General features: G+C 45.7%; 1 protein-coding gene across 1 annotated transcript; it reads right to left on the bottom strand.

The window, feature by feature from the left end:
• Nucleotides 1-2842: 2842 nt before the first annotated feature.
• On the bottom strand, nucleotides 2843-13665 carry dusp22b (dual specificity phosphatase 22b). Its single transcript, XM_014140192.3, has 7 exons — nucleotides 13489-13665; nucleotides 11825-11858; nucleotides 11561-11643; nucleotides 10846-10895; nucleotides 9585-9659; nucleotides 3620-3791; nucleotides 2843-3362 (listed from the first exon to the last, which is right to left on the bottom strand). Exons 1-7 carry the CDS (start codon nucleotides 13507-13509, stop codon nucleotides 3210-3212), a joined length of 588 nt encoding a protein of 195 aa, XP_013995667.1. The 5' UTR covers nucleotides 13510-13665; the 3' UTR covers nucleotides 2843-3209.
• Between the last annotated feature and the right edge of the window lie 171 nt (nucleotides 13666-13836).

Here is a 13836-nt window from a genome sequence, read left to right as displayed (position 1 = left end):
CAGGCCAACAAAGAAATAGACAACCTAGATTACCCACCCTAATCACGCCCCGACCAAACCAACATAGAGAATAAAAGGCTCTCTATGGTCAGGGCGTGACAGTACCCCCCAAAGGTGCGGACTCCGGCCACAAAACCTGACTCAATAGGGGAGGCATCTAGCGTTGGTGGCTGCTCCGGTGCAGGTCGTAACCCCCGCCCAGACCCCGGATCCGGCCATGGCGCCGGGTTGAACGTCGTGCCTGGACTGGGCACTGGCGCAGAAGAGGGCTCCGGCCATGGAGCTGGGTTGAACAACGCACCCAGACTGGGCACCGGCGCAGAGGAAGGCTCTGGCCTTGGAGCTGGGCTGGTCGCCGTGCCTGGACTAGGCACCGGCGCAAAGGAAGGCTCCGGCCTTTGAGCGGGACTGGACGCCATGCCTGGACTGGACATCGGCGCAGAGGAAGGCTCCTGCCATCGAGCGGGACTGGACGCCGTGCCTGGACTGGGCACCGGCACAGAGGAAGGCTCCGGCCTTGGAGCTGGACTAGACGCCGTGCCTGGACTGGGCACCAGCGCAAAGGAGGGCTCCGACCTGTGGACCGTCGTAGGAGGCTTCGGACTGTGGACCGTCGTAGGAGGCTCCGGACTGTGGACCGTCGTAGGAGGCTCCGGACTGTGGACCGTCGTAGGAGGCTCCGGACTGTGGACCGTCGTAGGAGGCTCCGGACTGTGGACCGTCGTAGGAGGCTCCGGACTGTGGACCGTCGTAGGAGGCTCCGGACTGTGGACCGTCGTAGGAGGCTCCGGACTGTGGACCGTCGTAGGAGGCTCCGGACTGTGGACCGTCGTAGGAGGCTCCGGACTGTGGACCGTCGTAGGAGGCTCCGGACTGTGGACCGTCGTAGGAGGCTCCGGACTGTGGACCGTCGTAGGTTGCTCTGGACTGTAGACCGTCTTAGAATGTTCCGGACTGTGGACCGTCGTAGGAGATTTCGGACTATGGACCATCGATGGAAGCTCTGGACCGTGAACCGTCGTCGGATGCTCTGGACCGTGAACCGTCGCCGGAAGCTCTGGACCGTGAACCGTCGCCGGAAGCTCTGGACTAGGGACCGTCGCCGGAAGCTCTGGACTGTTGATGCACACTGGAGGCCTAGTGCGTGGAGCCGGTACAGGTGGCACCGGACTGGTGACACGCTCTTCAGGGCGAGTGCGGGGAGCTGGCACCGGACGTACCGGACTGGGGAGGCGCACTGGAGGCCTGATGCGTGGGACCGGCACAGGTTGCACCGGACTGGTGACACGCTCTTCAGGGCGAGTGCGAGGAGCAGGCACAGGACATGCCGGCCTGGGGGGGGGGGGGGGGGTCGCACTGGAGGCCTGATGCGTGGGACCAGCACAGGTTGCACCGGACTGGTGACACGCTCTTCAGGGCGAGTGCGAGGAGCTGGCACAGGACGTACTGGGCTGTGGAGGCGCACTGAAGACCTGGTGCGTAGAGCCGGCACAAATTGTACCGGAACGATGACACACTTCACTCGGCGAGTGCGGGGAGCTGGCACAGGATGTACTGGGCTGTGGAGGGGTACTGGAGACCTGGTGCGTAGAGCCGGCACACATGGTACCAGACAAATGATACGCTCCTCAAGGCGATTGCGGAGAGCTGGCACAGGACGTACAGGGCTGTGGAGGCGTACTGGAGACCTGGTGCATGGAGCCGGCCCAGTTTTTACCAGACTGCTAGCACGCTCCTCAGGACGAGTACAGAGAGCTGACTCAGGTGGCATCGAACAGATAACACGCTCCTTAGGGCAAATGTCGTGCATCATACACCAACATAACAACCCTCTCATTTCTCTCTTCTCCAATTTCTCCATTAACTCACTGACGGTCTCTGACTCTCTCCGTTCACTCTCCTTCAATTTCTCCCTCTTCTCCCAGATTGGCTCTGGTTCGCTCCTCGGCACCGCCGACCATCCCGTGTGCCCCCCTCCCCCCCAAAACAATTTGGGCTGTCCTTTGGGCTTTCCTTGTGAACCCCTTGTGAACCCTGGCATCGTCGCTGTCCTCCCTTCTGTCCTTGCGTCTGCCGCCAAGGAAGGCGGTCCTGTCCTGCCAGGATTTCCTCCCAAGTCCAGGATACTCTCTCCTCCTGGGCACGCTGCTTGGTCCTGTTGTGGTGGGATCTTCTGTCACGATCGTCGTAAGAACATTCAGACCAAAGCGCAGCATGAAATCGGTTCGACATATTATTTGAAGTGAACTGCACAAAACAACCAATAAAGAACAAACGAAACGTGACGTTCTGGAGTGCTCACAGGCAACTACATAAAATATATATCTTTTTAATTGAATTTCTATTTAATTTAGTCAACCCTCCTGATAGGTGATTACAGTATTACACTGATATGGTATATTTTAGTGGAGAAGAGTAGATTAATTGAATTAACAAATAGCCTACAATATAGCCTAAATTGGTTTTACTATGGCAATACTGCTGCCCTCCAGTGGTTATGAAATGTGCATAACCTTAAATATCAACTGGGTCTATTTCATAGACTGTATGATATATCTATTGGAGGTCTACACTATAGGTAAGCTGATGGGTAAGCTACAGACAAATTAAATGTAGTTACTTTTCAGAACTAGTTGCACTCATGCCCAGCCCTCTCTATCCCTCCGATGCTGACAGTGAAAGGTGGCTGAAAAGGTTGTTTTTACTGCTGTCATGCAAGGCTTCCTTTGCATTAGACACAAACAGGAAATAGACCCGAAACAGAGAGCACAGAGAATGTCTTTCTGTCATCACATGGTATCTGACAGCACACACAGCAGTTAATAACCATTTAATCACACAGTGACTTGAATCCTTTTATTATTGCACAAAAAGCTGACATGGCTTCAAGAAGAAACAAATGACATGGTAACAATATTATACATTTTCAAGATTTAGAAAAACAAGTACAAATACAGAACGTGGTATACATAGCTATATACATAAAATAGGGGTAATGAAACCAGTAGTATTAGCCATAATAAAACATCAATAAACCTTCTCAAAATGGTGCATCAATCGGCCCATCCTCCCCCAGTCTTCTCCAACAAAGGGACAACAACAGAGAGAGAGACTGGTCCAACGGCGTACTGACAGAGAGAGAACCCCCCCTCTTGGGGCCAGAGTGGTATCATCCCACAATGCAAGACTTAAGACCTGGATAAGGGGTCTCAGGTACCCTGCAATCCTGGAGGGGTGGGCGGCTCAATATTCACCTCCATCGCCACCCCGTTGGGTTTGAGACTCCTTGTCAACAGGATGCGGATGTCATCCTCGTCATTGAAGGGACTCTCTTTGTACTCCTGCCGAAGCCACTCCCTGTACTGGAGAGACAGACAGCAACATACAGTATGTCAATATTCTTGTCTGTTGAGGCAGCTGTATACTCTTCCTCAAGTAACTACAAGGCTACTCCTCTCTCTGAAGGCTTTAATGCATAACACATACATTTTCTATGGTAAGAAACTCCTTTTTATTGAACTTCCATTCCCTCCAAGAGTGCCTGCATCTCTTACACTGTCACCTGTACCTAGACTGACATCTTTCCCCCTGTCCTCCCTCTATCCCCCTCTGTATTGACCTGGTCTGCGTGAGTGGTCTCAAACTCCTGGAGCTGGCGCTGAAACCCCAGGTTGGGGCCAGCGCAGGGCCGAGCCACCCTCACAGCAGCCAGAGCCTCCTGCCAGCCCAGCCCTGTCACTGTCATGATGTAGGCCACCACCAGGGAGACACTCCGAGACACACCCGCCAGACTGCATGGAGAGAGGAATGGATGGTTAACCTCTTAAATGTAATGGCAAAATGTAGATTCCCGCCTAAATAGACTTACCCAAAAGTAACTGCTATTTATGTGTAATTACATGATTCTGACATGCAAAAACGTGGCATATTTGGAAAGAAGACATCTGGGAGATTATGAGGAAATGATCAGAAGATAGATAGGAGTTACATAGTTCAGAATACACAAGATCAAGCGCACACAAAATAACCTTTCTTTTTTTTATTGACAAGCTATAAGTGAATAATTGATGACTAGAGCTGAAAACACATAAGATGCTTCCACAACATGTGAACAATATCAGAAAGCAAATGGGATAGATAGACCTAACAACTAGAAATGGGCAGATGTTTTAGTAAGTGGTGTCAGGTGTGGACGTTTCCAAGTGTCCCTAAACCTCTCCAAAGTGGCATATGTCTGTAAATTAGATCATGCCAGTGCTAGTACATATTTGCAATCCTTAAATGCTATTTGTTCAGTATAGAAACACAATGTCTACCATATCAACCTCAATCAGACGTTGTGGTGGTGTTATGGGGTACCCAGGGTACATTCAAGTGCCCTTTCAACCTCTCCAAAGTGTCCGAATGTGGTAATTGCACTGTTTTTGCAAACTGGGGGTGCCTAAAAGTTATTGTTCTTTATAAAAACTAAATTTCTTAAACACCATCCTCTCTCAAACATTGTGGTGGTTTCGGGGGACATACAGGGGATTCCAAGTGTTTTTGTAGCCTCTCCAAAGTGCCTGAACATTTAGCCTAGGCATATCCAATGTATTGGTCCCACATACAAATTAACTGTTTACAAAAACAATATAAAAGCAATAGATATGCATAAAAAATATATAAAAATGTCTTCATCAAACACAAACTTGGTTACACACGTGTCTTTCACAAAAAAAAAATCTGAAAAAGAAATAAGCTGAACTATTTACAAATGGCATTCGTGTTGGTTTTACATCCCAGGTGAAGGTGATTAGATTTCACTTTCACCATAGCTTGTGCATGTCATGATAGTCTTTGAAGCAGTCCCTCTCCCATCCCCCCCCCACCCTCTTTTGTGTAATGCTTGCAGATCTTCCTTTTGTCTTTTGGCATGTGTGTTGGATAGTGGCACTCACTTTGAGGAGGGGAGGGGAGGTATTGTGATGGTTGTGAGGTTGCTTTGGGCCCCCAATCCAACACCAGCTGCTGTTGGAAGGCCAACTGGGAGAGAGGGGTTTGACCTTTGCTTTGGCCATCTGCTTGTGGAGAATAAAAGTATATACTGTAGCAATGTCCACGAAGTGGTAAAAAAAAAAGTATTATACCACTTCCTGGTCTTGTGGAGGACCTGGTAGTAGCCTATCAGAGCATCAAATAGGTCGACACCGCCCATGCTGGCATTGTAGTCCTTCACAGAAACAGGAATGGGGACATTCTTCCTTACCCATCACCCATTGGCATTTTTCACGCTCCTTGAAACATTGAATGCCTTATGCTGTGTGGTGAGCATAGTTACTTCCCTAGCAGCTTGTTAGTCCTGATCCAACGTATGGCCCCCCTCTCCACTGTCTTTTCATGTTGTTGTCACGCCCTGACCATAGAGAGCCTTTTATTCTCTATGTTGGTTAGGCCAGGGTGTGACTAGGGTGGATTATCTAGGTTGTTTTATGTCTATGTTGGCCTGGTATGGTTCCCAATCAGAGGCAGCTGTTTATCATTGTCTCTGATTGGGGATCATATTTAGGCAGCCATTTCCCCACTGGTTTTTGTGGGATCTTATTTTGAGTTAGTGCATGCTGCACCTCTTATGTTACGGTTCGTTGTTTGTTTCCTTTTTGTTTTGTAAGTTTCACAAAAAATAAAGATGTGGAACTCAAAGCACGCTGCGCCTTGGTCCGTCTCTCCACACAACCGTGACAGTTGTTTACCTTGGTCTTGGGGAAACCAATTCTGTTAGGACGAATGGTGACACAAGCCCCTATTTTCTTTATCAAGAGGTCTATGAAAACTATGGGACTAGAATAAAAATTGTCCACAAAGAAATTGTACCCACCGCCAAGTAAGGGGAAGTCCATCAACTGCATAACAGAAATGGAATAATGTGTCCCTGAACAAAGAACAAGGGGGGTGTAACAGTCAGTATCTGGTGTGGCCACCAGCTGCATTAAGTACTGCAGTGCATCTCCTCCTCATGGACTGCACCAGATTTGCCAGTTCTTGCTGTGAGATGATACCCCACTCTTCCACCAAGGCACCTGCAAGTTCCCGGACATTTCTGGGGGGAATGGCCCTAGCCCTCACCCTCCGATCCAACAGGTCCCAGACATACTCAATGGGATTGAGATCTGATTGAGAGCCACATCTGCAGTCCTCATGCCTCCTTGCAGCATGCCTAAGGCACGTTCACGCAGATAAGCAGGGACCCTGGGCATCTTTCTTTTGGTATTTTTCAGAGTCAGTAGAAAGGCCTCTTTAGTGTCCTAAGTGTTCATAACTTAATTGCCTAGCGTCTGTAAGCTGTTAGTGTCATAACGACCGTTCCACAGGTGCATGTTCATACATTTTTTATGGTTCATTGAACAAGCATGGGAAACAGTGTTTAAACGCTTTACAATGAAGATCTATGAAGTTATTTGGATTTTTACAAATTATCTTTGAAAGACAGGGTCCAGAAAAAGGGACAGTTCTTTTTTTTGCTGAGTTTAAATGGAAAAAGTTCCACGTATAGGCAGAGGTTGAATTGGCTAGCACAAAGAGCTTGTAGCCACATTTGGTCTGCTTATTTTTCATATATCGCTTCAAGCCAATTCAAGCCTTTGAGGCAACCATTCACTCATCTATAGATAGATTTTGAGCAGGCTGGAGGTAAGTTTTGCATGACTCCACCATGTCATGATAAAGGGGCTTGACTCTTGCAAGACGATCATACCCTGCAGTCCCCTTCTGGTCATTCTCCTGATCCTTTTGTGGGTCACTCATGTGAATAGTACGGTTGATGGCCAAAAATCAGGTTTCACTCATGATGGAGGTGGGGAACTCAAACCGATTGAGTGGGGACTTGCTCCAGTTGTCAACTAGTCTTGATACCTTTACCAGTCCCATGTAAATCACCAAGGAAGTTTAGTTGAGCATATCACCCAAGGTGACAGGTTTTCAGGACATCTTCCTTCCCCCCTGCTGCTTCTTGTCCCCATACTTGTTGGTATTACTAATTAGTGTTCCCAGTACAGAGGTGATAAAGTAGAGCTGAAACAGCGGTAAGGGGCAGTATGTTTCATCACTAACCAACTGTGGGCCTTCAGTCGTTTGGGTTTAAACCAAATTTGTTCTGGTTCCTCATCATCTTCAAAGACCGTATGCCACCTGTCCTCACTTTCCTCTCCCTCTGTTGTGCTGCTTCCACTGCCTCTCCCTCTGTCTCTCCCTCTTCTTTATTGAGGCCTAGATCTCCTCCCTGCCCCCGCACCTCCAGATGAACTTGCACAGAGGGAACTGGTGCCAGGGCCTGCAGTGGGGGTGGTAAAAGAGGAGTGGGGTCTTTGCGGAGTAGTGGTTGTAGAATCATCAGATGGGATGATTGACACTGCAGTGGGGGTGGTTGAAGAGGAGTGGGGCCTTTGTCGAGTGGTGGATGTAGAACCATCAGACAGGGTGATTGACACAGCAGTGGGGGTGGTTGAAGAGGAGTGGGGTCTTTGCAGAGTGGTGGTTGTAGAATCATCAGATGGGATGATTGACACTGCAGTGGGGGTGGTTGAAGAGGAGTGGGGCCTTTGTCGAGTGGTGGATGTAGAACCATCAGACAGGGTGATTGACACAGCAGTGGGGGTGGTTGAAGAGGAGTGGGGTCTTTGCAGAGTGGTGGATGTAGAACCATCAGACAGGGTGATTGACACAGCAGTGGGGGTGGTTGAAGAGGAGTGGGGTCTTTGCAGAGTGGTGGATGTAGAACCATCAGACAGGGTGATTGACACAGCAGTGGGGGTGGTTGAAGAGGAGTGGGGTCTTTGCAGAGTAGTGGTTGTAGAATCATCAGACAGGGTGATTGACACAGCAGTGGGGGGTGAAAACCTTGACTGTCGGGGGCGCTTTCAGGGGAGGTGTAGCTCCCAAAAGTCACCATCCAAATATTCTGCATCCTCCACTCTGTGGTGAATAAAATAAAGGGATATATTGTTGTAAGACACAGAATTACAGTTGACTAAAATTTACAAAACTACATTACTGTAAAGTAAAAACACCAAGCCTAAACATTATCTGTACAGTGACTCTCATATAGAAGGTGTGAAGGACACACAATGCAAACAGTAACACAAAGGCAGAGGTGACAACCACAAATAAACAATGGCCATGAGAGTTAAGTGGCCTCTCCAAAGTTACAAGGATGAAACTTAGAACAGCAAACAGCAAACAGTGAACTAATATGAAACATAGACAATAACTACTTTGGAAATATATAACATTGAAATTACTTGTTACATAGGCCTATGGTAACTAAATCCAAAGCACAAAAAGCAGACAATTTGTAAAAAACGAAATACCTATAGTAAATATATAAAGTCATGAAAATAATTTACTTACAGATCTAAAAGTGGATCCAATCCTTCTAGAAAGCAATCTTCGTCGGCCGAGTCGAAATTTTCGTTCCCCTTGATCCGAGTCCGACTCCAGTATTTTATTCAAAGCTTCTATGTCGGTATACTTATTCATAGTTGCTTTCTTTTTAGGTTTCTGTTCGATATTCTTAGTTTTTACCTTTTTTTACCCCTTGAGAAGCATTTTATGCTAAAGTTCAAGAAGAGTTAAGAAAATATTTACAAAATAAACTAAAGTAAAAATAATAAAAAGTAACACAATAACATAATAATAACGAGGCTATATACAGGGGGTGTTACTTGTCCACTGTTGGTTAAGGGCTTGTAAGTAAGCATTTCACGGTAAGGTCTACACTTGTATTCGGCCCATGTGACAAATAAAGTTTGATTCGATTATGATTTGTTTGATGAAAACGTTGTGTAAAATAAACATTTTGACTCTCTGCACTGGTGATCAATAATGGTAGGTCACAGGCAGATGAATAAGATATCCTTATGATCTGTGGAGTCCCGGCTTTCGGTGTTTATCAACGTATTCCGTGTTTATTTCCTTTATGCTTCACAACGCTAACCGGAATGTAGGTAGCAGCCATCTTGAAATGAGGTTATCGGCTCGGCCTGCCGTTATAAATTCGTATGCCCATATATGGTAATAAGTCACACCAAAGATTTGAAGGCGCCGATCAATAGCCAAGATACTCAGCTTTCCGCAGACATCCTGGTTTTGCAGATAGGGGCTACCGTTCTCATACCAGCCTGAATTGAATAAAACAAATCAAATAGGGTCCCCAAATATGGGGACTTTAAATTTAAGAGGGAGAGATGGATAGGGGCTGGCATGGCCATGATAGAGATAAAGGGCATGGACATCAGCAGGTCATATTAATAGACAATACATTTACTTGAATTGGAAGTCAAAGATAGAGGCTGTGGAGGCAACATTAGAAAATGTATATAAAGGAAGGGTCTTCTGTATTTCTCAGAAGACCCTCACCAGAGATACCTCAGATAATTTAACAACACAATACATTCAAATCAAGATTGTTTTTGGGGGAAGTTCAAGAATAGCCTTCTGTCTTATCTGTCTATGTGCTGCTTACCATAGTCACACATGGGTTCACTTGTGAGCACTCAGATTAACCCAGAGATACAGTAACAGATGGACAAATGAAGAAGTTTATGACTCACCAGTGGACCAGACAGCCCTCTCCTTTCAGCCGGGACTCGTGCATGAACATGATGCTCTGTTTGAAGTGCTGTGTCCTGAGAAGGACACACATACAGGTTATGTACAGTCATAAGCAGGTCATAACACAATAACAAACCAGTTACCATTCCCACAATGGTAACAACATTGTATCTGTTGTGGAAGACAAAGCATATAGGACAAGTAACATTAAAGTCGCCAAAAAAGCTGTAAAACGGGCCCTCCACCCCAGTCATAGAAAGTGGGGGGATGAGTGGGTAACGAGTCATAATGCTGAGAGGAGAACGACTCATAATAATGGCTGGAATGGAGTGAATGGGAAGGTGGAAAAACACACATGGAAACCATGTGTTTGATGTGTTCGATACTATTGCATTTATTCCATTCCAGCCATTACTATGAGCCCATCCTCCCCAATTACGGTGCCATCAGCCACCTGTGGTGTGCGAGCAGTGAAGGGTATGGGTGAGGGGAGGGCCGTAGGGGTGAGCATGGGTGTGTTCTTCTAGGCCCTAGGGCCATCCATCTATCCTCCTGACAGGACCAGGATGAGCAAGTGGTGTCTGTCCGTCTCTGGCTAGCCAGGGCCAGTTTAACATTTCACCTGCAGGTTTCACACACCTTGCTGGAGAGGCAAGGTGTGGGAGTAACAGGGGAGTTGACAGTGACATCTGGGTGCCTGGGTGTTAGTGTGTGCGTGAGTGCGTGCGTCTTTTTCGGGAGTGTTATAAAAATAGAGGCGCAGTGCAGACGGACGAGGCAACTCATAGAGAACCAGAGACTTCCTGTTCCTTCCGGCATAGAGGACCAGGCCACCTGCACTCTATGCACTCAACCAGAGGAAATGTGTGTGTGCATATGTGCATGTTTTACAGCATCGATCTATCCACCTATTTATGTATGTATATGTTGATATGTCGGTGCTCAGTACATCTCTGCATGTTTTTTGTCTAAATCTTAATGAGTAAAAAGCATTCCATGATTTCTCATTAGAGAAATAAGAAGCTGAATCGCCTAGTTAGCTGGTGATTTATTCAGTGCTTTGATTCACAGTCAACTGGTGAGCATGTGAAGCATATCATTTTCATATCAGGAGAACATGAACTAGAGACGCCCACACAGAGTGTGTGTGCTGGATAGAATGGATCTGACTGGTCTAGTCTGCTTCAGTCCGGTGCTGTTCTGTTCTGTTCTGTATGGTAGCCTTGTGTACTGTGTGGTGCTGTGTGTTGGGGTACTTACAGGTTTTGTGTGGGCAGGTCTGCTGCTGAGATGCATAGATAGGTAATCTCCTGCAGGAAAACAGACAACTGTTATATGCTCTAACACAATTACAATCTAATAGGCAAAGCATGCCGGCAGGATCGTTGTAAACACCACTCTAAACAACACACTATTACATAATGCTCTCAGTCTTACAAGTGTGTCTGCAAACAATAAAAACCATTATGTAAGCTTACACACCAGGTCCTATCCTATAGACTGTGTTTCTGATGTGGTGACTGCAGCTGTAGTGAGGAAGTAAAGAAATGGGACAGACTGTCCTAGTTTCTATAGGGAGTAGTAGAATATGAGAACACCAAATCCCACACAAGCTAGAGCCAGAGCACTGGGTCAGAAACTAAAATGAATACTCCTCTCTACCGCCTACACCCTCCCACAGAGCTCATACAGGCTCCAACAAATGGTTTCTATTGATGTAATGTGAACCTGTTTTGTTTGGGATGGGGCCTAGTCTAATATTACACACTAAGCCACATTCCCATACTGCTGTAGCAGTCATGAGGACTGACATGGGGACTGTCAATTTATTTACTTAACCAAACTGTGTCTGCATTTTTGGATGCAGATCTTGATTTGTAACATTAACATCCATCTAAATTGGATCTTGATTTGTAACATTAACATCCATCTAAATTGGATCTAGCGAATGGTCCACTGGGAATTGTTTTCTTACCGGCAGGATAGGGGCTGCACTGTCATGGATGGAGAGGATGTGTGTGATGTTGTTCCTTGCTAACTGTTCCCTGTCCCTCGCATCTAAAGGAAAACAAGTATTGAATGACAAACACATGAATCATCTATTAAATATTCATAGAATGTTCTCAAATATGAATGTGCCACTGAAATGTACTGGAAGGGAAAATGGTGAAGGGGTGTCTTCATTGGTCTTATCCTTAGCTCAAGCCTTTGACCAGTATAGCTGGGAAGAAACACTTACCTTTGAAGTTTCCCAAGTACAAGTCAGGCAGGACCTATGGGAAGATAAACATTGAATATTATTGTGTGACCTGTTGTTTACATTCACCAGTGTTCTTAAACCTGACATAATTACAACAAGCATTTCATTCATTACACAAATAACTAGGCTAAGCAACCATTTTACTACTTAAAACACAAGCCCCTGGGCCTATACTCCTGTGCCACTATTGACAGCAAAGACGAAACTCAAATATATAGCCTGTGTTCTCAAGGAAAGACAACATGGAGGTGCAGAGACTGTATATTTAGTTTGACACCAAATACCAGAGGCGAGTGAGCTCACATAACCGACACAGTTCACTCTGATGCCACACAAAATAATAGTGATAATAAGACATGTTAATGTAGGATCTGTGTGTGTGTGTGTGTGTGTGTGTGTGTGTGTGTGTGTGTGTGTGTGTGTGTGTGTATACTACCGTTCAAAAGTTTGGGGTCACTTAGAAATGTCCTTGTTTTTGAAAGAAAAGCACATTTTTTGTCCATTAAAATAACATAAAATTGATCAGAAATACAGTGTAGACATTGTTAATGTTGTAAATGACTATTGTAGCTGGAAATGTCATAATAATACTTGAAAGTACTACTTAAGTAGTTTTTTGGGTTATCTGTACTTTACTTTACTATTTATATTTTGGACTACTTTTACTTTTCCTTCACTACATTCCTAAAGAAAATAATGTAATTTTTACTCCATACATTTTCCATGTCACCCAAAAGTACTCGTTGCATTTTGAATGCTTAGCAGGACAGAAAAATGGTCAAATTCATACACTTATCAAGAGAACATCCCTGGTCATCCCTACTGCCTCTGATCTGGAAGGCTCACTAAACACAAATGCTTTGTTTGTAAATTATGCCTGAGTGTTGGAGTGTGACCCTGGCTATCCGTAACATTCCCTTTTACTTGAGTCATTGGGTACTTTTTCATCCACTGTGTGTGTGCGTGTGTGTGTGCGTGTGCGTGTGTGTGTGTGCCTGTGTCCCTCATACCTCTCCTCCCCCATCTCAAACCCAGCTGGAATAACAATGATGAGAGGTGCAGAAAGCTTTTCCAATTGAAAACAGTTGATGACACCTGTTGTGTACACCAAGTACCAAGCCAACATTTGAGAAGGTCATTTGCTAAAGTATCCATGATGACATGTAGCCTACAGTATGTGATAAGACACAGCAATGCATTACACCCAAGTAATATCACCAAATGTAGCATGCTTTGATCATTTTCAACAGAAATCTGTCCAATGTGTAGCCAAGGAGTTGGAATGTAAAAGCACAACGCCTACACACCGGGTGTGTCTACTTTGATAGACAGCTAGAGTCATTAAAGTGTACAGTGTACAGTAGCATACATACAGCGACAAACAGACACTCTTACGGCAGATGGCCTGAAGTGGAATATTGTATTATGCAATTGTGCACCGATTCAATATAAATTAGATGTAATACGTGTTTATAACACCAATAGAACACACGCATTAAACACATTTGACTACACGCGTTTGATTGACATTCTATATTCATTGAAACCCCCTGTCTACAGAACTACTGTAGCCTACTCAGCGACCATGCGTAAACTTTGCTTTAGGAGCGCATGCATAGGCTGTATATCAACGAATAACATACCTTATTGAGCCCATTACCCATTCTAAACGAAGAATTCTGTAAAACCAACAAATGGAAATTACGGCATTTATTGTTGTACTCTTGTCTCGAGAAGTAGGTCTCCAACGGCTTTCCCAAGAGCTCCCCAAATTGCGAACGATCGAGGACTCACACAGTCTGCAGCAGCGCTGTTCCTTAAAGCTCCCGATGTTTTCAATGCTTCCTGGGATATGTAGTTTTTGCTTATCTAGAGAGGCATGGTCTCTGTAAATGAAGGATGGCAGGCCTACGCTTATTTTTATATTCACCATTTTTATACAGTCTATGCCATAGACTCTATGGGTAGGCTTCACCTACAGTGGGCTCCAA

The sequence above is a fragment of the Salmo salar genome, chromosome 14, assembly GCF_965601325.2.
Source record: "Salmo salar chromosome 14, fSalSal1, whole genome shotgun sequence".
NCBI classification, from domain to species: Eukaryota; Metazoa; Chordata; class Actinopteri; order Salmoniformes; family Salmonidae; genus Salmo; species Salmo salar.
Note: the sequence above shows the minus strand (reverse complement) of the source record. Positions and strands in the feature narration are given on the sequence as shown.

Excerpts from the sequence above, each read along its gene's own strand:
- dusp22b (XM_014140192.3), bottom strand. The coding sequence starts at position 13,509 with ATGGGTAATGGGCTCAATAAG. Across the intron at positions 11,644-11,824 it reads GTACTTGGGAAACTTCAAAG|ATGCGAGGGACAGGGAACAG; the intron begins GTAAGTGTTTCT and ends GTTTTCCTTTAG. Across the intron at positions 3,792-9,584 it reads GAGGGCTGTCTGGTCCACTG|TCTGGCGGGTGTGTCTCGGA; the intron begins GTGAGTCATAAA and ends CTCTCCATGCAG.